At 32.3% G+C, this 26,646-nt stretch overlaps 2 protein-coding genes across 2 annotated transcripts; both read left to right on the forward strand.

Annotated features, from left to right (window-relative positions):
• The first annotated feature begins 12,827 nt into the window (after window positions 1-12,827).
• On the forward strand, window positions 12,828-18,424 carry LOC111018838 (putative serine/threonine-protein kinase PBL25). The gene is made up of 5 exons (XM_022295084.2): window positions 12,828-13,353; window positions 14,171-14,391; window positions 15,441-15,630; window positions 16,520-16,911; window positions 17,747-18,424. Exons 1-5 carry the CDS (start codon window positions 13,200-13,202, stop codon window positions 18,134-18,136), a joined length of 1,347 nt encoding a protein of 448 aa, XP_022150776.2. The 5' UTR covers window positions 12,828-13,199; the 3' UTR covers window positions 18,137-18,424.
• Window positions 18,425-22,968: 4,544 nt separating this feature from the next.
• Window positions 22,969-25,943, forward strand: LOC111020707 (uncharacterized). The gene is made up of 5 exons (XM_022297448.2): window positions 22,969-23,122; window positions 23,590-23,673; window positions 23,952-24,049; window positions 24,896-25,212; window positions 25,297-25,943. Exons 2-5 carry the CDS (start codon window positions 23,665-23,667, stop codon window positions 25,719-25,721), a joined length of 849 nt encoding a protein of 282 aa, XP_022153140.2. The 5' UTR covers window positions 22,969-23,122; window positions 23,590-23,664; the 3' UTR covers window positions 25,722-25,943.
• The last annotated feature ends 703 nt before the right edge of the window (window positions 25,944-26,646 follow it).

The following is a 26,646-nucleotide window of genomic DNA, read 5'->3' on the forward strand; positions in this document are numbered from 1 at the left end:
GACGGGAACGAGAAATACATTCATGGTCCCCATTCCCCGCCCTACGTCATTTTTTTATATATTTATATATGTATATAGACACAATAAAATAATTATATTATCCTCTTTATATATAAGCGTACTAAAAAAATCACGTATATAATTTTCTCTACCCACCCACCTAATATATATATATGAGAGAATTAGACCTTAGAATTTAGCAATTAAATAAAAAAATTTTAAGAAAAAAAATTTATTGAAAGATAATTTAAAAATTAAAAAAGGAATTGGGGAAAAAATTTTCCCCGTAGGGAACTCGATCCCCACAAATTCTCTGCGGGAATGGGGACGAGGAAACCTTCCCCGTCCTCGCTCCGCTCCATGAACATCCGTACGAAGAATTTCATTAGGCTACATAGTAGAAGAACTTCATCAAACTTCACAGCCGAAGAACTTCATCAAGCTACATAACTAAAAACTTCAACAAACCTAAGAACTTCATCAACCAGCAAAAGTCTTCAACATGCTTAAAGTTGAATACCTTAAAAATCCTTCAACAAATTAGAAGTCGAAGGCGCCAATCTAGCTCCTGATTCAATAACAAGCTCATAAATCCTTAAATTAAAGTTTATATCTGAGAGAAATCATCAGATAATCATACATTGGAGATTACAAATACGAGGGTTCATGAAATTCGAGTTTCTTATTCACCGAAATTAAGCCATCGATTGATACATCATTTAGATCATATGAAAAAACAGTTTCTAATACAAATCTGTCAAACTCATTTCATAATAAATCTGAAAACAAGAAAAAACACAAGTCCAATGGCAGACTAAATAGTCCTTAAGATTTCAATCAACAAAATTAAGCCAACAATTCTCTCTGTGAAAGTTGGTCAAAAGATAACTTTTCCTTGTTAGTCATAAAATAACAATTAGAAACGTTTCAGGTCACAAAAATGTGGGTGATTAGGAGTCTTTGCTTTTATTATGAAATGGTATAGAACTTTAGTTAATTCTCTACCATCCATTAACTTAAGGCTAGGGGCAAAAATGTCATCTGGTCTTTTATCTAAAATCCAAGTTCAAATCTAATTTTTCTCTCTAAATTTTTATATTCATTTCATTTTGATCCCAAACTTTTAAATATTTTCTTTTAATCTCTAGATTTGCAACAAAATAATGTATTTCTTAACTTTTTTATAAATTATTTAAGAGAAACTTGAGATATATGTATGTAGTGTTTTAATTTCTTTTAGTCTCTATATTTGCATAAAAATCATGTATTTATGAAATTTACTATAAATTATTTAAGAGAAACTTGAGATATATGTTAGTTTTTTAATTTAATTATGCGATGAATAGATGTCTAGGTTAGACAAATGCTAAAAAAAATTTAGTAAAACAATTGGTGTATAGGAATTTGAACATCTGATCTCAAAAGAAGTAGATATCATCTATTGTATCTCAGGATAGCGATAAACGTTTCATTCATATGTAGTAGGTCCAATTGATTCATAAACTTTCAATTCTGTGTTATATAATTAGTTTCTTGAATTTTAAAAGTGTTTAATAGGTCCAATTTCCAATTTGTGTCTAATAGATTTATGACATATATTCGACATTTTCTAAAAAAATTCACATGCCTAGAGTTTGGTGTTTACTAGCTAGGACACAACTCCGATATTTTAATTTTGGGTCTAATACATCTTTAAATTTTAAAAAACATATAATAAATGTGAGACCTTATTTTGACAAAAAATTGAAATTTTAAGAAAATATTTATATTTTTTATTTCATAAATCTATTAGATATAAAATTGAAAGTTTAATTTATTAGATATTTTTAAAATTAAAAAACCTATTTCACAAAACTTTAAGAGTTGAGTAACTGAACCTTTAATTTAACCTAAAATATATTTGAAGATTCTAGAGTAGTTTTTAATTGAGAGAGAATTTTTAAAATTGCCTTTTAACTTGGAAAGAATCTTTAGATATTTTCTAAAGAGCAGGGAAAGCAAGTGTATAATAATCCTCCATGCATAGTTGTTAAATTATATTTATAATAAAACTTTGACCCATAACTTTCAACTTTTATACTTTTCTTTTTAATAATTTAGTTGTGTATTTCTTAAATAAATGAAATGATAAGTCTTTAACATTAAAAGTTTCATAGAAAATTTTATTAGGAGGTAATTTATGTGTATTGTTATGGGGTAAAAACGACATGCCACATGTTGAAAGGCTAATTAGGTCGCCTAGGCCGAGTTAGGAAACCAACTTGCGATGATTGAGTGCACCAGAAAGAATTCGAGCGTACTGGAAATAGAGTCGAACGCTCCTAATTAAGGATCTCGTATGATGGACAGCCAGTGAGTAGGGTGTTGTGGCATTGTATCCAAACTATTACGCTCCTTTGGGGACAACTCAGAATACCGTCATGCCCCTTTAATTTACTTGCGCAACGAAGAGAGACAAAGGATGCGGTGGTTCATGTGAACTCCTAGCGCAACATGCCCATCCCCAGTGGACGTCCATGGAAGTCGAGATCTCCCACTCAAATCATATTCATCCCATATATAAAGAAATAGTCAACACTAAAAAAAGGCAAGCTGCATTTTCCTAGACACAACTCCTTGTGATTCGGTAGACTCTCAAGTAGACTCTTACCTTCGAGATTCCTGCTCTCTCGCTCTATATCTATTTGACTCTACTTCAGTTCTAATTAGAGTGTCATTCGACAGGTATCAAATTAGTGGACGAAGACATGCGTGGCACCTATGTAGATCTCACCCAGAAATTGATCTCAACACAATATGTATGAAATGTGAAAAAGTAGGAAAGAAGATCGACCTTCTACGATCCAAAATCAAATGCGTGGTTTTATTATATATTATAACCCTAGCTTTAGAGGATTTAATTTTTTTCTTTTTAATTTGTGGAAAGGAAGAAAGAAAATTAAAGAAATAAATGATGGTGATGATGATGCATGATTGATTTGCATGCATGGGAAATAGAAAAATGGAAGGGTAGGTTAGGATATATCACAATCTTGAGCCATATTACCAAGGCCATATGTGGACCCATTCTCCTTCCATCATGGGGGACATACATTTCTTCCTTTGTCCTTTCCCTTTTACCCATTACCCCTTTACACACATAACATAGACACAGAGAAATACTTAAATGTGAGAGAACAAGACTTATACGTCGAGAGAGACTTATTGTTAGAGACAACGAACCTTCCATATTTCTGCCAGACAAATTTTAGGTGAACGAGTTACTCAGACGCGAGTAAATCATTGAAGATTTATATGGTTCTCGATTTCGAATATGATATGATATTATCTGCTTTGGCATAAGTGTTTATGAATTTTGCTTTTGATTTTAATTAAAAGGTCTCGTACCAACGTAGATGTTCTCATTGAGTTTCTCTTATCCAACTGGTGTGAAACTTTGGTGGTATTTTTCAATACTCATGTGAGAGAGACTTATGAAAGTGAGAGAGATAGAGACTTGTGAGAGAGAAGGATCTATAGAGAGAGAGTCCCGTTAGTGGTTTTGTTTTGTTTTGGTTTGTTTGTTTGTTTTTTTTTTTTTTTTTGAGGGTTAAATTATTTTATATCTTTTGCTTTTGATGTGGTTGGGTTGATGGAGAGAATACGCTGCCTTGCTTTTCCTTGCTTTTCTTTTTTCTTTCCTTTTCTTGTTTTTTTCCTTTCTCTCTCTAATTTTGCTTTGTCCGACCAAATTTCTTTGCCCTCAACTCTCCCTTTCCCACATCGTCCTATTCAAATCAAATCTTCAAACCACAAAACTCAAATATTCTATTCATTTACCTTTTTCTTCCTTCTCAATATTACCATTCAAATATGGATGAAACGCCTTTTAAGAAAAAGTTAATTACTTACTTACTACTTTTTTAATTCTAAGAGAAATAATTAAACTCGATTTGCCTTCCCTTCAATTTAATCAATTTCAAACTATGTGGCGTAATTATATTACGGTTATCTTATTTATTTGTGTTCAATGAACGGTACAAGAGAGTAAATCAATTATATAAAATAATAGTGCAAGTCCTCTTCATCAAACTCTCTAGCTTGGCTCACCCGTATTTTATCTACTCGACCTACTCTATTTTACCACATTAATTAAGTTCAATCATTAGTCCACTAAATATACTACTGTCAACATGATGTAGTTTACGAACCAAATTACTTGGGACCTCATGATCAATATACTAGGACAATATTTAAGTAAAAATATTCATTATCTTTTAGTACAACAATTTGAGGATATAGGGTATCAAACTTTCGACCTCGAAAGAAGAAGTACAAGTCAATTACCGCTGAACTATACTTAACAGAATTAAAATTAACATATTATAATTAAAATTTCTGAAGCGGCAATTTAACGTATATTGTAATTGTTTATTAGAGTGTGAGGCACGCGCTAGGGGGTGGGGTTTTGATAGCAATTATAGCTTTCTTTACAAGGTAAGAGGAAGAATAAAAAAAAAAGAAAATTGAGGAAATAAAGAAGAAGGATTATTATTGCAAACTTTGATGACTTAGGTGTTTGCATAAGTCAAAGAAAGATTTCTTGAGGAAGCGTCCAAACAACAAAAAGCCACCACACATTTTCTCCCTTTTTTTTCCTTTTTTTTTTTTTTTGTATGATCTTCTCCCATTTACCTTTTCCTTTTCAGATTCTATATCTGATTTTCATCTTTATTATTAAATTAACAGCAACACTCAACACACACTGTTCTTTTTCTGACCATAATGCCCCTCCTCAGTTTTGTAGCTCTTTTCCTTTTTCTTCAATATCATGCTAGGGCTTTATGGGGATATATTTTCAATTCAAATTTATAATGATAGGGATGTGTATTCGAACAATATTTGACGTTTAAGATTGATGTAAAATACGCCTTAATCAATCAACACATGCTTAAGTTGATAAGGTAGATATAGCTCTATCTGATGGTAGCTAGGGTTTCGTGGGATATATATTTATAAATTTAAATGCTAATAGTATTTTCAATTGAAAATTATAAAACCCTTTTGATTAGTGATAGTCTAAGTTAGTATGTGTTGCTCATGGAATTAAACTGATTCTCTAAATACTTTTTTTTCAATATTCCTCCGTATCTCAGCTATCATAGAATGTGAGAGGGAAAAAATTGAAGAAGTTTTGCAAGAATCCTACAAGTTTCTTTTTGTTCATTTTCTCTTGCAAATGATCATGACTTCCTCCTAGTTCAAATTTGAGAAAGGTCGTCTATTAGAGATCAAAAATTGTTAAAGAAATAATAAGATGTTTCTTTTGTTAAAATTTGATCGGTATTTTTTTTAATAAAGAAAAAGTCTCTTCTCTCCCAATTTCTTCACGACTCGATCTCTTTATATGTCAAAACTTAACTGTGTGGTCAATAGTATATAGTGAAGAGGTAAGTATCATTCTATTTTTAGAAACTAGACAAGTGAGAACCAAACATGTTGAAATGACATGCATTGATGATTGATCTATTATGATAGTTTTCACTTGGGTGGCACATCTATGTCATAGGGATGGGAGGAATGTGACTCTTGAGTTCATTAATGTTAGGCTTAGGGCATTACATTACCTTTTTTTGTTTAATTTTTTAGCCCTAGCAAAGCTCCACAAAAACACACATATGGTATTCATAGGGACATGATGGTACTTTTACACCCCCCATTTGAAGCAAGTTCCAAATATACTTCAATGTTAAGTTTTTTTTTTCCATCTTCTTGGGTTCTAGACAATTACAAATGTGTATCAATTTCAAAACCCTCTTTTCCCCATTAACTTTTGCTGAAGCTTCTTCACCCTCTCTCTCTCTCTCTCTCTCTTTCATCTCTCTCTCTATTTGTGTTTCAAAATCTTACCATCCTCTCTCTCTCTCTATTTTCTCTGTCTCTCTCTCTTCCTCCATAGGTGTTGGTGCTGGTTCATGGATATTGAACCCTTGTGGGGTGTTGGGGGGTGGTTTCTTGTCTTAAATTGCATGGCAGCTGCTCCAAAACCATCTTCATCCCACTTTCTCACTCCTAAATCCATTCTCTTTCTCTCTCTCCTCCTCTCCTCCCTCCTCCTTCTAACCCTCATTTCAACCCCTCCCTCCATGGCGGCCACCAACCATAGGATTCTTTCCGCTACCGTCTCCACCGCCACCGCCACGTCCTTCCACCCGACGCAATCTCGACGCCGTAATTCTCCAGCCACCGCCGGAGAATTCGGAGCTGAAGCCCATGAAGTTCCCAGCGGTCCAAACCCCATATCCAACTAATGAAAAGAAACAAGCGAAAAAAAACATTTGCAGAGGTTTGATGTTTTCGTTTGTTGTCGCTGCTGCTGCTGTCTTTTTTCTTTTTCTATTTATTGTTTAGCTTTTCTCCTCTTTTGTTGGGTTATTTTAATTGTATAGCGACACAGATACTGCAGCGTTCTTCTTCTTCTTCTTCTTCTTCTTCTTCTTCTTCTTCTTCTTCTTCTTCACTATTTGTATGTAATAGCACTCTATTTCTTGCATATATAGAAGGTAATGGTTTGGATATTATTGGATTAAATAATTTTCAGGGTGTGTTTTTAGTTGAGAATATATTAAACAATAAAATTTATCATACTCTATTAACTTAAATCTTTAATTCAAGTAGTAATTCAATAGGTAATTGGAGAAGTTAAAATTTTGAAATGTCTTTTTTCCCCTCATAATTGATGTTATCAGCCCATGTTTGGATCTCGAACCAAATTAATATTTCGAGTCCTTGAAAAACATTTTCCATGGTACAAAGCAAAAGCAAGAGATTTTAGGTTGGAATCTTGAAAATGCTATTTTTCCGAATCTTTAGTTGATATTAAAATTCATTGGATCACATATTTAAGATAAATATTCAAACAAAAAGGTAAATAGGATGTGGAGAATGGCTGTTAGATAATTAAATTTACCATAGTCCTCTATGGGAGTTCTTACTTCAAATAATTACAATAATGTCATTTCGTGATCAATTGACACTAATAGTCTATACATCGAGTCTCGTGAATTGGACAAATATATACAAGTAGTTCCAAAAGAGAGCATAAGAATATTTTTCTCCTAAATATATAGTAATGAAAGTTATGGTCACTAATTATGTAAGAAAGTTTAAAGAATTAGGGCATAAAATATACCAATTAGGGGGGATCAAAATGTTAAAAAAGAAAAAAAAAGAAGTAATTTTGCAAAGAATGACAAAAAAGTGGGGAAGGATTAGAGGGGCAGTGCTGACACAGAGAACAGAGAGGACCCCTTTTGTTTTTGGCCTTGGAAATAATTTGCACAGCTTTGGGAACTTTGGCTTTTGTCCTCTCTCCTAACACATTATCCAATAAAGGTGATACCACCATCAATATTTATTTATATATTTATATATATTTCTAGAGAGAGAGAGAGGATGTGAGAGAAACCAATGAGACCCAATAAGCCCATGATTTGATAATAATGAGGATATCATTTTACTGTTGTTGAATAAGTTGTCTGCAATCATAACTTTTATCATAGTCTTATCCAATTTTTATACATTTTCATAAACTTTATTTTCATTTTTATTTGTTTGAGTATTAATATGAGGGTGCAAATTTCAACCTACAACTTCTAAAAGAAGATATATATTTATGGGCTCGTTAGTTTTTTTCCTTATTTTTAAGGAAAATAAAATAAAGGAACTATACACAAATTTATTTAATAGAAGATCAAACCACGAAGGAAAAAGAGAATTCTGACGTCTGAGATTTTTAAGAGAGAAGCACAACAAAGTCAATACCTGTGTGCGGCTAATCAGTTCCTTTCTCTGTCGATGTGAATGAATACCTCTACCTTTCGAGTTTCAACTACAAGCCAGAGCGATTGTTACTTTGATGAATTCATTTATATCTGTAAAGTTCAGAATCTGAAAGGTTCAGAAAGTAAATAACCTCTCACGAATTAGATTTCACAGCAATCCAATGGCTTGTTAAACTTGGTCAAATTAACCATTTTATTTTGATTTTAAACTTGAATATCTATAAACTTTTGAGCTCGTTAGGATTATTTAACTAAAAAAAAGCGGTTGGGATAATCATAAGCTTATAAACAATATTTTTTTTTTACTACATGCACTATTTTCACTTATATCACTTATATGTTTCTTTATTTTATTTTTTATTTTCAGAAATATGTTGTCAAAATTCTGAAATCTTACCTAAAGTTGTTTTTGAAAATTTATTTTTGTTTATTTATTTATTTTTTAATAAAAATTATTTTTTGTTTATGGAGTCTGGCTACAATTGTTAAGGAACAAGCACAATTTTTAAAAACAGAAAACTAAAAATATATTTTAATTAGATTTGGTTAATTTTTTCCATCACTTATTTAATAATTAAAAGTTTGAATTAAAATGTTTTTTTTTAATTTACTGCAAAAAAGTGACGTTTTTGGTGGGTTTTGGTTACGTCACAATTATATTCACAAAGTAGATCCATTCAGTCAAGGTTGCATTCAAAAACACTACTATTACTTTTTTGTACCTTTTTTTTTTTTTTTTCTTTTTCGTTCTAAATAATTGGATGTTTAGAATGATATAAGGGGCAAAAGTGACTTACAATTATTTAGAAGGTTTCAATTAATGCACCCTTTAAATTTGGCCAGACATTTAAAAGTTGTTTGGTTTGTAATCATTTTCATTTTTACAGTCTTTAGAGATTAAAGGGAAGACAGGGAAAAAAAAACATTCTGTTACTTAGATATTTTAAATTCATGAAATTAATATAGAGGGAGATTTCTTAAAAGTTGGAATTATTATTTTTTTTCTATAAAAATAGTATTTCTCACTCAAATCATTTTTCATTGGACCTAAAGTCCAAAGACTGGTCCAAACCCATATTAAAGTCTGATCCAAAGTCAATATTTGATCGGCTTAACCGAATTAATCATTCTATAAAGGAAAATTATGAGTAATGACCAAATTCACGACAATCTATGAAAAATTGCCATAAATTTTATAATCTTTAATAATGGCCCACTTGTTGTCTAGAAATGGTCAAATTTCTATATTTACTCCACCCACATCTATCATCCCTTAATTATATCATGGAGACTGCTATAATATGTCACTGTTACATTTTACCCTACCCACATTACAAAAGTCACAAATGCTATTGCAAAGTCCAACTGCAAAGTTCAGTGTTGGTCAACCGTGACCTGAAGATTGCTCCAAGTCAAACATGTTTAACTTTGGAGTTCTTATGATTGAGTTACCGAAAAGGAAGGTGTGTCTTGTTGATATAGATAGTAAATTCTTTTAAATCTTTATTAACCATATTTCCATGATCTCATGATCCGTCTCATTCGGATGTGGTACTGGTTCATCCATGTACCCTTTCTCTCTACTCGAGCGTCACATAATATTACAAGACTAGAAATTAGAAAATTTTCACTTAAATGGTAGCGCTCCAAAATAAATCTCAATCGAAGTACAGACCAACCTCCAAACTTATGTACAAATTCCCTCTCTTTTCTCTGAAACCAAAAAAGAAACATAAACCCACCATATGGGCTCGAGTTGGGATTCAAGAAAAAGAGTGAAAAACCCAACAGTAAATGGTCACATAGCTCATTGTCCAGCAACAGCATAGCCAGTTGTAGCAGCTCATGCATTACCTTAACTCACATTATTTATTATATTGCCTCCAATAATCTTCTTTGATTTTGGTCCACCAAAAATCCTCTCTCAATCAGACATTAAAAGCCTCACTCGGGACAGAAATAATATAATTCAGGCAACACAGCCTCTGTATATCTTACCTTGTTTGTCTTGCTTTTTAAGGCATTAATTAGCCAATGTTTTTAATTCAAATTGATATTCTCACTTCAATTCTTTCCTTTCCAACTTTACTTCGTGCTTTACTTAATGATATTCGTGAATATTTGAACCAACTTGCACGTACTTTAACTAACATCTTGAACATTTGGTTTTTGATTTATCGAAGAACACAGCTTTAACATTCTCACTATGGGTTGATATCTCATTTCGCTAGTTAAATATATATTTTAATCCTTGATGTTAGGATATTTTTTCAATTGGTTTTATTGTCCTGAAAGTTTTCTAATTTAGTTACTTATATATGTTTTATAATAACTTTCCATTATAATCCTTACCATGGGTGAATGTTAAAATTGGCCATTGATAACTTACCGGACTTCAAATTTCTAATTCCTCCAAATTTATTTGGAAGTTGGTAGAAATTAAGACTTTCGTTTCTATAGATGGTCTAATTCGTTCTCTAACTTTTCACAAATGGTGATTCACCCAGTATCATATATCATCTAAGCTTATTATCTATCAATTTTAACACATTCCACCATAGTATATTTAGAAAGTTTTAAACATAAGTACCTAAATTGTAACTATTAGAGACAAGTAATCCTCCACATTTCTATAATCGTATGATATTTGGTCCACTTTAGGCATAAGTCTTCGTGGCTTTGTTAAGGATGAATAAATCACTACTCAACCCAAAAGCTTAAGCTGATGAATTGGATAAATTTAATTCATTTAAGGATTATCTAATCGGCTTTACTTTTGGTTTCACCCAAAAAATTTTTATACGTTCTATCACATGGTTTATGTTGGAAATGCATGCGACCAAAGTTACACATAATTTGGTCGCACGCATTTCCATAACACAAACCTCTTTTTTATTGTATGTGCCACACATTATACCTTTTCATTAATGAAGTGGTCTCTCATCTAACTATTTTTTTAAAAGTATAGGATAGAAAGATTGAATCACTGACTTTAGAGATTATAATAGTTGTCTTATCGACTTAAGCTATATTTAGATTGGTATAAATATAAATATAATATAATTTTTTAGTTCAGTTTATAAAATCAAAATCTCAAACTATATTATGGAGAGCATTGCATAAAATGTAATATAACTCTAAGTTTTATTAAGTGCATATATAAATTAATAAATTCACTCAATTATTCATATACCAATTCTTCATGCCAACTCGAACATAGTCCAATTGTTTTTTTTTTCTTTTTCATTTTAGTGTATAAACATACTTCAATTTATTAAGACAAATATTCGGACCAAAAAGTCATGGGTTCGAATCTCCCCTCCAACCACGTTAACTATAGTTGGATATGTACATCTGGTGGGGTCATGCAACAACTCTTCAATATTCCCAAACACAATCATTTTGAGTCCGCCTTGGGCATCTCTATTAAATCATTTGACCAATGAAATAAACTCACAATTAGAATGCCAAAAGTTGACCTCCACACAAAGTGGAACCGCATGTTCTATAAATAAATCAAAGGCCTACCTCGACCATAAGGACTATGTAGCAATAAAAAACACATCACTTACGGTTTATAGTATTTTGTCAATTTCGAATTATAAATTTGTTTTCATTTTAATGTTTAGTGTTTTATAGAAGCTTCGATAATTCATGTCGTATGTTCAACTTATCAAATATAGTGTTTCTAGTCTTAATATATCAAAGTGATATCGTGTGTCAATAGATTAACTTTTAGTTACTATCTAACTTAATAATCAGTAGTTAACTTAAAAATAACTCAACTAATTATGACTTATATACTTGATCAATAGGTCCAAAGTTTAGATCTCCACTCGCACGTTGAACTAAAAAATTCGATAATTAGTGTTATATAAAATATTGTTAAAAAAATATTAAGACTAAAAGAAATTAAATGAAAGGCGAAGACTGAAAATATTAAAATTAGAGTGACCAAGTATAGACTAAACTTATAAATTAATGTAAAATAAACTAATTGAATATATAAATTATAGGAATAAATTATATATTAGTTCTTTGAACTTTTGTCCTTATTAATTTTGAACTAAGCTTTCAGATATTTTTAATCTTCTTAAGTTTTGTATAAAAAACTATTTTAATTGTTATCATTTAATATAAGTTTTTTTTTAACATAAACTTAACATCGGTACACATCTTTGTTCATTTGAATAACAATTGAGCTATGTTTAGGTCGGTATTAACACAATCACTTGAATGTTAGTTAATGTCACACTCATTTTGTTTAAAAGTATTAATGTGACGCATTGATTGAACTATATCACACACGATTATTTGACATGATGCCACATATAATTTGCACCAAAAGAGTAAACCCAACTAAATAAATAAGGTTGGGAATACAAAGTTTGATGGTATAAACAGAGCGTAAAATATTTTCTAAATCGATTTTTAAGTCCAATCAAGATTGAAACTACTAAAACATGAGTAGCAACATCTTTTATGACTCATTTGATAATGTCCTTACTTCTTATTTTATTTGTTTTTTCTTTTACAATAAATTAAAAATAAAAAATTACATTGGGTAACTATTTATTGTTTCTTTTTTTCTTTATTTATTAAAATATTAAAATTTTGTAATATTATATATTTATTTTTTGATATTTATTATGCATATTAAAAAATGACTTTTACCCATTCAAATAGAAAATTTCCAAACCTCTATCCAATTTTGAAAACATTTATCTAAAGACATAAAAAACATGAACAGTTATCAAATCTATAATTTTCTCAAAAATAAAAAAACGAAAAACAAGAAATGAAGAGATTATCCAACCGCAGACAGAACCCGCACATCCAAATGGGAGATTCTTAAACATGGCATCCCTCAAAAAACATGACCTAATATGGCTCACACGTCTCTGTCTCTCTCTGTCATATCTGTGCATGAGTTGTTGGTATGCCTTTTTTTAAGTGTTGATTTTCCCATTCTACGCGGAAACACCAAAAAAAAAACTAAAAACTAAAAGCAATTCAAAAACAATAATCCCCCTTTTCTGGTTCTTCCCTCAATCCCTTCCTCTTCGCCCCTTCCTTATCCAAAACTTGTTTCTGCTTTCTTCAATTTTCCCTTTGGGAGGGTCCCTCCTCCCTCTCTCTCTCCTCTCTTCATACTTACAAATTTCCCTTCAAAATTCTCTCTCTCTCTCTCAAAGCCTGCATTCTTTTTTCTTTTTCTGAATATATATATGATTCTTTTGGAGCCCAAAGGAGGCGTTTTCTAAGGCACTTTCTTCATAAAAAAAAAACCCATCTGGGATTTTCTTTGTTTTTGTATTATATTATATTTTGATAGGAAAATACAAAATTGTGAAAGAAGAAGAGAAAAAAAAAAGAATGAGTTGCTTTCCATGTTTTTCATCTCATGGGAAAGCAGCGAAAAGAACAAAGAGCGGTAGAAAGGAACGGTCTGTTTCGTTGCATTCTCGGAGTCTCAAACAACACCAACAACAACAACCTGCTGCTCCTCCCCCTCGCCCTACGCCTACAGGTCACTAATTCCTTCACTTTTCTCTCTCTTTTTTTCCTCTCTATATTTGAGAATACGACGCGGATGGGAAGACATTCCCAACCTTGATTTAATATAAATCACTTTTTATGTATTCGCTCGGACTTCTTGAGTTGAGTGGTAGTTTAATACCTGGAATCGAAACAGGAGGTCCTTCTTATATTTGAAGGATAACTTTCACCCAAGGGTAGAGCGAAGAAGGTTGCCCCTCTTGGTTCGTCGTAGATTATATAAAAAGTCGAGATTTTAAAACTTTCTCTCTAATTTTTCCATATTCTGAAAAGTATTAGGTATATACTCTAACCTAGTTATTTAGGTTTTTGAGTTTTGTAAAATTGGAATCAAAATTGGAGGTACTCACATATTTTGAAGAGATATAAATATAAAATTATAGTAGGATGATATAAAATAATAAGTTTGTATACATTTTTAAATAGGGATGGAGAAGAGAACTTCTTCCATTGAGAGGGCGGAGATTTTAAAGCTTTCGCTCTAATTTATCCCATCTCATATACTCTAATCCTTTCATTTAGGCCTTTTGAGTTTTGTGGTGGTCTAACCTCGAATCAAAATTTTAGTAGGACGGTGGAAAATAACTTTATATTATATAGACATGTCCAGCCAAGGGGATATTTTAAAGTTTTCGCTCTAATTTGCCTTCAAATATTCAAAATTGAAATATTATAATATATAAAAAGTTTAGCTTTTAGTTTGCTTGTTAAATTATTGCTGGCTCCATTGATAAATTTTATGGGCGTGTTATTTTTAATTGATTTGGTTAAAACTAATTAATTGACAGAAAATCAAAAAGGGAACCAGCAGCAGAATGATGCAGAGAGAGAGAGAGAGAAAGAGAAAGAGGGGAGAGAGAGAGAGATTCGAGAAAAAAATAACATTGCAGCGCAGACATTCACATTCAGAGAGCTGGCCACTGCTACAAAGAATTTCCGTCAAGAGTGTCTCATTGGTGAGGGAGGGTTTGGGAGAGTTTACAAGGGCAAACTTGACAAAACCGCTCAGGTACCGTCTCGCTTTCTTAGGCCTCGTTTGATAACCATGTTTGAAGCACTTTTATGTCTTTTATACGACAAAACTTCAATTAATTTTAGATTTTAGGTTTGTTTGGTGACAATTTAACATAATATCCCTTTTGTATAATGTAAACTTTTGATTTCAAGGGCTCAATATCTTTTTAATCTTGGTGAGCCAAGTGATCTTAAAAATAGTTTTTCTTTTAATGTTTTTGAAAAACAGAATTGTTTAAAACTAGTTCAAATTTCAGGTTAAAAGTTTTTTTCACTTTAGTCCTTACAATTTTAACTTTTATTCTTTTTAGTTCCTATATTTTCAAAATATTCGTTTTGATGTTTATACTTTTAATGGTCTCTTTATTTTTATTCTCATTTTTTCTATCACAATTTCAACGGAACGTTACACCCACTATATTTATTAAATGGTAATCGTGACTTTAAATTAAATAGTTTCATGTGTAGAATTTGTGTTAAAAGTTTAAAAATAGGGACCGAAACAGCTATATATATCAAAACATCGTAAAAATCTTTACCAAATTACCAGAAACTAAAAATTGAGTACATCACTTCAAAATATGAAAATGGCTATTCTAAAAGAATATATATTATATATATGAAAATGGCTATTTCTAGAAATAGAAAAGAGAAACCACAAATTACACGGGAATATAAGTACTAATTTGTTTCAAATCCTATTTTAGTCCTGTTTTATCATTTTGGTCCTTGAAATTTTAAAAGGTGTTGTTGTAGTCTTTTTGTTTTCTTCTCTTTTTTTTTTATTTTTAATTTTACTTTGCGATTAAAATTTTAACACTTGAATAAATTTCTTGAAATATTGTCATAACTTTGTATTTATGTATCGTGTTAAGACCAAAATCTTTACATTTTAAAAATAAACCAATCAAAATAAATATTTCAAAAGTATTATGGACAAAAACTAGAGGTACCGAGATCAAAATAGTATTTAAATGTAATTTCTATTTTCTTAGTATCCAAACACAGTTTGTTATATAACAACCTAGCTAATTAATCTGACAGGTTGTAGCAGTGAAGCAGCTTGATAGAAATGGATTGCAAGGGAACAGAGAGTTTCTTGTGGAGGTTTTGATGCTAAGTCTGTTGCACCATCAAAACCTTGTCAATCTCATTGGCTATTGTGCAGATGGTGATCAAAGACTCTTGGTCTATGAGTATATGCCTTTGGGATCTTTAGAAGATCATCTACTTGGTAATCATTATCCTCAAAACCCATTTCAAAAATTTAGCTAACATTTCAAATGTGTTCTTAGACAGAGAAAACATTGATATAAGGTATATGCTATAGGTTCAATTCTTCTAACACTTCTTTCTTAAAAAATATTAGTTTGAATTCAGTCCGGTTGTCAAGAGCTTGTGGTCTCTTGGTCATACTAACTTAAAGGTCTTAAGTTCGAATTTTCCGATGAGCTTAATACCAAAAGTCTATGATGTCTCCCGAATCTTGGAGCAGGTGCGGATGCTTCTGGTCATCGATGGAGCAAAACTCTAACTCCCAGTTATTAAAATAAAAAAAAGTTTGAATCACAAAACTCAATACATGAACTTTCCAATTATCAAAATATAGAAGAGATATACTACCTTAGAATTCAAAGTACACCCCGTTAAATCACTAATAAGTTTGAAAGCTTACACTATTAAGGCTAAATGTATGTCTTTCTTCGATTTAGTCTTTCTATTTCAACAATTTTCAATTACGAATGCATTAAAACTGGTTGATGATAAGCTTAAACAGCATGATATACCTAGAGAATTGGTAGAACTTCTAAAAAGGAATTGGGCTAAGTTAAAGAGAGGAAAAGCTGAAGCTTTCCTTTGCACAAAAATAGTGCCAATTCATGATCTCTTATAATTCAATATGCATGTCATGTACTAATACGATGTTAAGGAATGCGGTACCTTCAAAGTATCTCAAAAATGGTATAATATTGTTCCCTAACGGAAATGTTATCTTTCATTTATATACATATAATCTTTCCCTTATCTAATCAATGTGAGACTTTAGTCATAATCGATATAATTATCAAATAAATGTTAAGTATATGATCCAGTAACTTGTAAAAGTTATGACTGAAAAACAGACCTTCCAGCGGAGAAAAGGGCATTGGATTGGGGGACGAGGATGAAAGTAGGGTTGGGAGCAGCAAAAGGGCTGGAATATCTACACGACAAGGCCAACCCACCAGTGATATACAGAGATTTGAAGGCATCAAACATTCTTTTGGACAGCGAATTCAACGCAAAGCTGTCAGATTTCGGGCTGGCGAAGCTCGGGCCTGTCGGGGACAAGCAGCATGTTTCCTCCAGAGTTATGGGAACCTATGGATACTGTGCTCCTGAGTACCAGAGGACTGGCCAGCTTACTCTCAAGTCTGATGTCTACAGCTTTGGCGTTGTGTTGTTGGAACTCATCACTGGCAAGAGAGTCATTGACAACACTCGCCCACCTAAACAGCAGAACTTGGTGGCTTGGGTACGTGATGAAAAATATATTTATAAGTTTTTTAACTTTCAATTATGTTTTCAACATAAATTTTGGATTATACTTCTAGTTAGGTCCTCACAGGTGAAGACCCATTTTGTGCTGATCACCGTTGAAAATGTCTAGACAATTAAAAGAAAAATGCAAAAACAGATAATTTTTTTAAAGAATATTTTTTAATGACGGTCAGCATATAGATCTGTTCTCACTAATCAGACGTAAAGATAAATTTTAACATAGTAAGGCATGATGTTTTTATTAGTTAAAAAGACTAATAGGTGCGTCGGACGAGTGTTTCAGCAATGATGGGGTAGTAGGTACTAAATAGAAATATAATCCAAAGTGGAAGAATTTAATTGAAAGTTCTTTAACATTCATGAAATGTTCAATAACATTTTTTGGGGAGTTGCCCAAACAAAATTAGTGGTTTTAAAATAGTTTTCTTTTTCTTTTTTTCTTCCTCAAAGAAAAAAATGGTTTTGTTTAGCATGTTTTTTCATGGATAGCTTTTTTTTTTCTTGTTAGATTAAATTAAATTATTCTTATCTTTAAGATCTTGAATTTGTGATTTTTACAAGGAAGAGAACTTATTTATTGTAAAAATGACTTGTTTAGTGTAAAATTGGTTTGATACGCCTCTTCTGAACTTTGTTTTCTCTTTTTACAAGATTTTACAATCAATCAAATATTCAGAATTACTTTGTAGCTTTTGTGTTATATTCTTCAAAATAAGCAACTTAAATAACCAAAACCAACCCAACAAAACCAACCTAAATTCATAAAACCAACTCCATCAACTTTCTTGTTGTAATAATATTACATGCAGGCATACCCAATTTTCAAGGAACCAAGTAGATTCATGGAGTTGGCAGATCCTCTTCTAGGAGGAGAGTTCCCTGTGAGAGCACTGAACCAAGCCGTCGCCGTCGCCGCCATGTGCCTCCACGAGGAAGCATCGGCCCGGCCATTGATGAGCGACGTCGTCACTGCCCTCAGCTTCTTGGGCGCAGAGGCTGTCAACTCGTCGACCTCCTCGAGTGACATTACTTCACCACTGTCCAATCACAATCTGATTAGTCTATCCAAATCCAACGACGATGAAAAAGAAGAAATAGCAGAGGCACGCCAGCGAGCGGTAGCAGAAGCCATCGAATGGGGCTCCCACTCGAGGCAAAATGTCGCCGCTTCGCGCCCGGGAAGTTGTTCTTCCTTGTAATTAAATAAAACACACATGGATGGATACTGATCATTCCATATATATACAATGAGAAGTATTGATATTTACATATGTAGTTGGCTCCACAATTTTCTCTCGTTTGGTTTGATGGAAAATTGGAAGGAAAATACAAAGATGAGAGAAAGAAACCTAAGGAGATACAAAAAGCAAAGCAAGAGGTAACCATGTCTCTTGCTAGCTCTTACAATCGTTGCCCATGTATGTTGGAATTTTAATTCCAATTATGTAACAATATACTAATAATAGTTGAGGCCTCATTTGATAATAGTTTTACTTGTTTAGTTTTCTGTTTTTCTTTTTTCTCTCTGTTAGTGTCTAGACCCAACTTTATCCGATAGTAATTTGAGAAATTAATTTTTAGATAGGTGGCCATCATGAATTTGAACACATTTTCAGATTCAGATTCTATTGAATCAAATGAATTAGAAATATATGTCTAGATTTATTTCTGTAAATTGTTTTTAGATGATGTGATATGTGAAAATTCTAAAAACAACAGTTTATTTCTAGATTTTAAATTTTAAATTTTAAAATACAGAATTACATTTATAAAGAAAGACAAAATAAAACTGTAATGAATATACTATTTCATGTTATAAACTCATTTTATTTTTGTTAAAATTCACTGTGGTTTATTTTTTTAAAGAGAATGAAAAAGAAAAGAGGCTACGGTTTTTGGCCACATTTTTAATCTCTATTTCATATGGCCACATTTTTTCTTATTTTCCTATATTTTATTTGTGTTGAACTATGTCGCTGCTCTTGTCGTTTTTATCACTCCAACACTACTTCATTGTTTGAGTACTCCTTTTGCTTGAGTACTGTATCTTTCATTTTTGTCGCTTGAACGCTACGTTTGAGCATTGTTTATGTCGTTCCCAATGTTTACATGCAGAAATTTTGCCTATTAAAATTACTAAATTCGGACAAAATAAAATGATTACACGTGGTGTGGTTTGAGTAAGAATTAAGTTTTGTGTGAAGCATAACAAATAATTGAGTTTTATGCGAAGCATAGTAAATAATAGAATTTTGTTGCATGCCTCAATTATATATCAAATAAATAAAAATTACTAAATATTCAAAAAGCAACAAAAATTCATTAAAAGTTTGATTTAATTTTATTTATTAAAAAATCTAATTTACATTAATTAATAATCAATAAAAAGGACATTAATTTACTTTATTAAATTAGCCATAATTTCATAATAACTTTAGTTTGCTTTAGGTTGAGTTACAAGTTTACTTTTCCCCTTTTTTTCTTTTTCCTTCGCACTAAAAAAAAGTTACAAGTTTTTCGTTTTTACTAATTAGTCATGACTTACTTGTGTTTTTTCAATTTATATCGAGTAGATCTCTAAGTTTTAAAAAGGTTCAAATTAATCTTAATTACTAAACCTATTTTATTAAACTAGTTAAGTGTAAATTATTTTACTTTATTAAACTAAACCTAATTTATTTTAATTACTAAAACTAACCATAATTTATTTTTATTTAATTAACTTAAATTTAAATACATTTACTTCATAATTAAACCTAGTTTAATCAATTCTATTAAACTAACAACCATCCCATGATATTTCTGCCCAGTTTTGGCGTATACGGATTCTGCTTGTCACCCGAGCCTTCCTCGTACTGGTTTTGGGGCTTTCGCTCAAGATAAGGACCTCAATGTCAGGTTTTTCCTATCCCGCTTTGTGGATGTCGGTTTGCCTCTGCTGCATGCTGAGTTATTCGCCATTATTGAAGCTCTGCACCTCGCACATCGGTCGGGTTTCAACAACATTCTTCTGTTGTCCGATTGTCTGGAAGCGGGGAAGCTTCTTTCATCGAATTTTGAGAGACTTGATGAAGTGGGAGTTTTGATCGCAGAGATTTGAGGGCTTATTCTCTCCTTCATGGAAGTCAAATTTGCCCGTGTCAAAAGATCTTTAAATAAAGTGACGCATATTTTGGCCAAGTAAGCTGTTTCTTCAGATCATAGCATGCTATTGAATGCTGGGTGTTCTTTCTGTGCCAACATTTGATTGGGCCCGTTTACTGCTCTAGCCTATATGAGGCATTTCTTAATTAATGCAATTCCTTTGATTTAAAAAAAATAATAATAAAACTAACAAGTAACAGCCATCATGGGTGGCATTGATCAAAAATGGCTAGGATTTATTAAAAGGAAATAAATGTATCCAAACACCATGATCGTCATCTATGCATCTTAGAAATTGCTAATTCCTATGTGTTTCTCGGCACATACATGGTTAAGTCTAGATCTAGGTTTTACTTTTTTTGAAAAAACAATCATATATGAGTTTCAATTTTTTTTTTTCAAGATATGGGTTCATATTTTCAAATCTAGGTTTCACTATTTTTTTTTTTTTTTAAGATTTGGGTTTTACATATTTTTTTTAGATTTGCATTTCACTGCTTGTTTTTCATTAGATCTCGGTGTCACATCTTTTTTCACGTCTAGGTTTCACTTCTTTCAAACCCGATAATCCAACCCGACCTGACCTGAAAATTTAAGGGTTGAGTTGGGTTGAGGTACCCATATGATTCTATTCTATCGAGTTGAATAAATGTTCAACCCGAAAAGTCGGGTTGGTCCAAAAAATCCCTTTAATCTGATCCAATCCAACCAATGTACACCCCTAAAAATAACAAACAACAAAGGGACACCACGTAATTTTCAATTAAAGCCATGAAATCATGACACAATTTCATTAACTTTTAGCCACAACTACTAAGGCATTACTTCATCGTTTCTTTCCGAGAGACTTTTTTTTTTTTTTATCAAAGAAACATGAAACAGAACCACTAAAAGTTACATCAGAAAAGTGGTGACAACGAACTATAAATATGAGCCACATAACAACTGCCCCAAAAGATAGATAAACGATTATTATACTTGGCCAATAAAACAGATTGTCTCTTCAAAGAACTAGGAATATGAACAAATTTTAGCTCACTAAACACTTTCTCCAAAGTCACAACATTTTCAACCCCATTTAATGATTTCAAGGGAGATTCATCAATAAAACAAATTGTCTGTTCAAAAAACTAGGAATATGAACAAATTTCAGCTCACTAAACACTTTCTCCAAAGTCACAACATTTTCAACCCCATTTAATGATTTCGAGGGAGATTCATCAATTAATTGAGAGATTTTGTCAATTATGGCATTCTTATTTATGATTTGAAGGGAAATAATTGTCTCCAAAGTTGCATTATTCTACACCATGATAGGTAAAGAAAGATTAGGCAAATTCCCAAAATCATGTTGGTCACGGATCTCAATACAATTAATATTGATAGCCTCCACAGATTCCAAAATGGTGTTTTAGCCAACTGCTACTGCACCTCCGTTGTCACCCACCTTCTGCTCATTATTTATCTTTGCCTCTGAACCATAGAAGTTCTCTGAACCAGAATGCAACGAAAGTGAATAATCATCCCAAGAGATCGTAGGCATTAACCCTCTCCAATTTTGTGCTTGATAACTCTTCAAAACACCTCGGTGACGAAACTATGGACCATACACAACAATGTTATGAGTTTGATTTTGTCAACCGCAACAACATTATCAGCATCCAACGGGGAGATCTCCAACATCTCACCATTGCCCGCCATCATAGAAACTAGTAGGAAAGAAGGATCCTCTTCAAAAGTCGCCTCTACAATAGCAAGATAGATCCCTATAATATCTTAGTCCATGCTACTTACTACTTGAAAAAAATCACAGAAAAACTGTAACAAAGTAGAGAGGAACGTCCTCTGAAAAAAGCTCAGCCAGAGGACTGAGTGAAAACACACACCCTTCACGGGGAGGAGAAAGAGAGGAGGGGAGTCGGCTACTAGCCACCCCTTGCTACTTTTTTCGCTCTTCTTTGAAAAAACTCATTCTTTGGGATGAGAGAAAACCCAACTCTACGGCTTAAAAAATGTAGATATTATTATAATTTTTTTTTTGAAAGGGACTTTGTTTTTTTTTTTTTCAAAGAGACTTAATTCGGGATTTAAATCCCTAGATATAGCATAAAATTATTTTATATCTTAAAGCTATGTTTAAATTGGTATTTATTAGTCTAATTGATCAATGCCCTATTTAACCCGTCACATCCATATACTTTAAATATTTCCAAAGTCACTATATTTTCAAATTAATACGTACACAATTTCAAGAAGATAAACTCTCTTTTTAGATAATAAAAAACTATTAAAAATATATTGCCATGTTAATACACAGGATCGAAAGACACATTGTCCATCTCTTACACAATAATTATGATTAAAATAATTATTTTTTTAAAGTTTAGGGATTAAAATAAATATTTCAAACAGTTTAGAGATGAAAGTAATTTTATTAAAAAAAATCTAATAACTAAAATAGATATTTTAAAAATTTTAAGGACCAAAAAATAACTTAATAGTTGAGGGCAAAAAAAAGAAAAATTACACGTTGAGCCTAAATTTAAAATCTGTTTAAATCTTATTTTGATCTGTAAATTTTCAAAATATTTATTTATATCTAATCTTTGAATTAAAATTTTTTTTTATCCACCAACTTGAGCATGACATCAACCAACATGTGGTGTGGTGAGTTCGATAAACCAAAGAAAATTAGACATTTTTGAAAATTTGGGCGAAAATGAAATTTAAACTTTATTTTTTATTTTTTAATTGAACAAAGCACATTTTAAAATGTTATTAAAAGAATATTTCAAACACAAAAAAAGTATAGAAGAATATAGTGGACTTTTCAAAGGCTTTCATATCAAGAAAGAAAGTTAATAAAGAAAAAAAAAGTGATTGGTGGAATGGTAGATTCTAGAAAGTCATAGACAATTCCAAGGGCCAATTTATTTACTAATAAATTCGATTCGCTTAACAATTTCCATTCTACGTTCTACATTTACTTGTTCTCCAGCCAAGAACAGACGCGCCGGCTTTCCCCGCTACACCTTCTTCGGGTTCGTCTCCTCTCTTTCGGATGAATTTTCTTTGTTCTTTTCTTGCATTCCACCTCTTGATTTCGAATTCGTTTTTTTTCTCCTCTTAATTTTTTTGGAATTATCTGTAAATTTTCAATTAATTTAGAATCCTGGAGTTTGTGAGGGAATTGAAATTTTCGACGATGGGATTCTTTAGAACATTATTGTTTGGTAGATTGCAATGCGGACCTTTTTCTTGTATTTGCGCTGTATTTTGGAGGAAGCCTGTGACATGGACGATATTTTTCAGTTTTTCGATGTCTTGATAATGTGTCGGGGGAGATCTGTCTCGATGCGTCGATTTCTTTGAACTATTCTATCATGCGCGATCTATTTGTGTGTTGTGATTTGTTTTTATTTGGCTGTTTACTCGACGAGATGGTGTTGATGTGCGTTTTCTTTCTCCTGATACTGAAATCTTACCGTTTTTGTTGTGATTTCCGTAGGTCATCGGTTTCTTATTGTCGGTGATCTGCTTCCTGAGCAAATAAGGATAATTACTGTTTATCAAACTTTGAGTCATGGCTGAGGTAAGGTTTTTTTTTTCCTCCAAGGCTTGATAATGTTTGAACTCCTTCCCACATTTCTTTCTTGGGCGGAGCCAAGAAGTAGTTTGCCTTAGATTCTAATAGAAAATGTATACGAATATTAAGATTTTAAAGTTTTTTCCTCTAGTTTGCCTTTAGTTTCTGGAATTGGAAGATATACAAGTTGGAATGTAAAAATTTGTCATTCCTTATATAAATTCCTGGCTCCGTCTTGAAGCTGATTCGTTTATATTTGCTTGAAATTGTGGAATGTGTGGCAGGAGGGTCACAAGGTCACCTTGAATGTTTATGATTTGAGCCAAGGTCTAGCGCGACAGCTTTCCACGGCATTCCTTGGGAGACCAATCGAGGCCATATGGTAAGCCGTTACCCCATCATGGTTAGCAGACAAAATATTGTAGCCTATTTATAATTCTGGTTCTATCATTAATGTTTTCTGCTAAATGTTTGTAATGATGCTTGCTGATGAATTAGTACTTACAAAATACCTAACCTATCTTTCCAATAGTTAGCGAAGTTGGATATTTTTGCTGAATATTGACAAGCTCTAGTATGGGTTTCTTTTAATAATTTTAGAGCATATTTTATATAGCTTTTTGCTACCACGTTATTCAATTATCTTTATTCTTTATTATCTTTGGACAATTATGAACATACACGAATCCTGGTTCTTGTTCTCTTTTGTTTCTAACTACTATAACTTTGATATTAGTACACAAAAATCTGGCAGTAGGACAAATGTGAATTTAGAAAGTATCTTAAGGGTTTTTCATATAAACTCTTTTAATTATGCGTTTGGTTATGTTTTCTTAAGAGTGTTCTAAAAAGCATTTTTGTTTGGTTGCACTACATTTCAAAGCAATTCTGTTACGTTGATCACGAATGTATTCGACACTTTTCGTATTGAAGATCTGGGATTAGAAACTAAATTTTCCTACATCTTGAACATTGTTGATTTATTTCCAAATCTCAATTCTAATGAGCTGTGAACCTTCTGCGGTTTGCTGTAATGCATGCGAATAACACAGTTTACTCCTTTGGCACTTTATTATTATACAAGCCTCATTTGATAATTGATAGAAATTTAAATTGCAAAAATCTAGAAAACTCTCCCACTTTTGGATCGAGAGGGTTCTGATTGGACAATTGACTTTGAAAGATGTGGTCAAATTTTCAATTGCTTTTTTTGGTATATGATAAATAGGCACACAGGAATTGTTGTGTATGGCAACGAATATTATTTTGGAGGAGGTATTCAACATGATCCCGCTGGAAGTACTCCATATGGAAAACCGATGCGGGTGATAGATCTAGGAACGACGCACGTTCCCAAAGATGTTTTTGAGATGTACTTGCAGGAAATCGGCCCTCGCTATACAGCCGAAACCTATAGTTTGCTCTCACATAATTGCAACAACTTCAGTAATGAAGTTGCACAGTTTTTGGTTGGTGCAACCATTCCTGATTACATTCTTGACCTCCCTAATGCAGTTATGAGCAGTCCTATGGGTGCCCTCATTAGTAAGTAACTAGTAACCACGCTTTCATTTTTTTCAATTGGGTCGTTTTTTTGTATTCGCTTAACACATATCATTTCTGCTCCAGTGCCCATGATTCAGAATCTGGAAACTACATTGAAGGCAGGTGCGGTTCCGATGGCACCACAGTTCCATCCTGCTTCAGCGGTTCAGCCAGCTCCAACAGCTAGCATCCCTAGATCGTCATCAGGGTCGTCACCTACCTCTACGACTCAGGTGGTTGTCGAAGCAAAGTCTGAGTCCAGCCGTAGTCCATCAGGTAAAAAGGAAGATGATGCCAAGCCACTTAAGAAGTCAACACCTGCAGGACCATTGAATACAAATGGGACTGCTGACCCGCTCGGGGATGCTCGTAGCAAAGTGCAGGAAGAAATCGGCCGAGAATTTGCGGCGATCATGGCAACGGGGACCCTGCGAGCAAGCGAAGCAGCAGCACTGGCAACAAAAAGAGTGATGCAGAAGTATGGGCATGCAACCCTATCACAGGGCTAGTGATTCATTTTAATTTTATACGTTTGCGGAGGAGAGGGATGTATCTCATGGGTTTAAAAGTTAAGAAACCATGCGATTTAAATCAAGTTCCATTCTATTAATGGTACTTGAAGAACTTTGGGTGGAGTCGTTTACCAAATATGAACTTGGAAGTCGGAACCCTTTGCATATGGAAATCTGATTTGTGATTTCTATGAATATATAGTTTTTCGAGGATTTTAACTCAAGTCCCTAAATTTTAGACGAAGAATTAGGCCTAAGAGAGAGGAGAGAAAAAAAAAAAAAAAAACTACTAACAAGAATTTCCCATGGGTTCAATCGATATTTGTATTATTTGATATTATATTAAAGAACTAATAATAATAAATTTTATGATTGATGGCTAATTTTTTTAATACAATTATTATATTTTATTATAGAAAAAAAATATTTAGAATCGCAATTATTATACTTAATTATAGCCAGAGAAGGCTAGATCTAGCTTACATGCCACCTTTAGTCACCTTTAGTCGAGCTCCGAAGGTCGGTCGCAGCGATTAAAATATATAATTTTAAATTAAACCCAATTAGTCTCTTAGGCAGGATATTAAATTTTCTCGACATTTACATAAACGGTAAATCAACATTTTCATATTATTAAAAAAAAACACAATTTATGAAAAATATCAACAAAATGTTACTATATACACAATCATTTTCAACTTATTTAAAAATATGAAATATTTATTTACTAGCGTAAATATTTCTTACCAATCTTTTATTTTTCAACATTTTATAAAATATCCATATATTCACATTTTCATGAAATTAAGGTTTTGAAATTTTCATGGATATCTATTTAAACCTTCCTAATTCACCATTATTGTCTAAAAGTTGACACATAGATAACCAATCGAGTGATCGACCATTTTTTTTAATTGACAAA

The sequence above is a fragment of the Momordica charantia genome (assembly GCF_013281855.1).
Source record: "Momordica charantia cultivar OHB3-1 chromosome 9 unlocalized genomic scaffold, Mcharantia_2.0 BLBB01000009.1, whole genome shotgun sequence".
Taxonomy (NCBI): domain Eukaryota; kingdom Viridiplantae; phylum Streptophyta; class Magnoliopsida; order Cucurbitales; family Cucurbitaceae; genus Momordica; species Momordica charantia.

Bases quoted from the DNA above. Each gene is read 5' to 3' on its own strand.
- LOC111018838 (XM_022295084.2), top strand. From the start codon at position 13,200: ATGAGTTGCTTTCCATGTTTTTCATCTCATGGGAAAGCAGCGAAAAGA. The intron at 13,354-14,170 runs GTCACTAATTCC...ATTAATTGACAG, and splicing joins CCCTCGCCCTACGCCTACAG to AAAATCAAAAAGGGAACCAG. The intron at 15,631-16,519 runs GTAATCATTATC...ACTGAAAAACAG, and splicing joins TTTAGAAGATCATCTACTTG to ACCTTCCAGCGGAGAAAAGG.
- LOC111020707 (XM_022297448.2), top strand. The intron at 24,050-24,895 runs GTAAGCCGTTAC...TATGATAAATAG, and splicing joins AGACCAATCGAGGCCATATG to GCACACAGGAATTGTTGTGT. The intron at 25,213-25,296 runs GTAAGTAACTAG...TTTCTGCTCCAG, and splicing joins TCCTATGGGTGCCCTCATTA to TGCCCATGATTCAGAATCTG.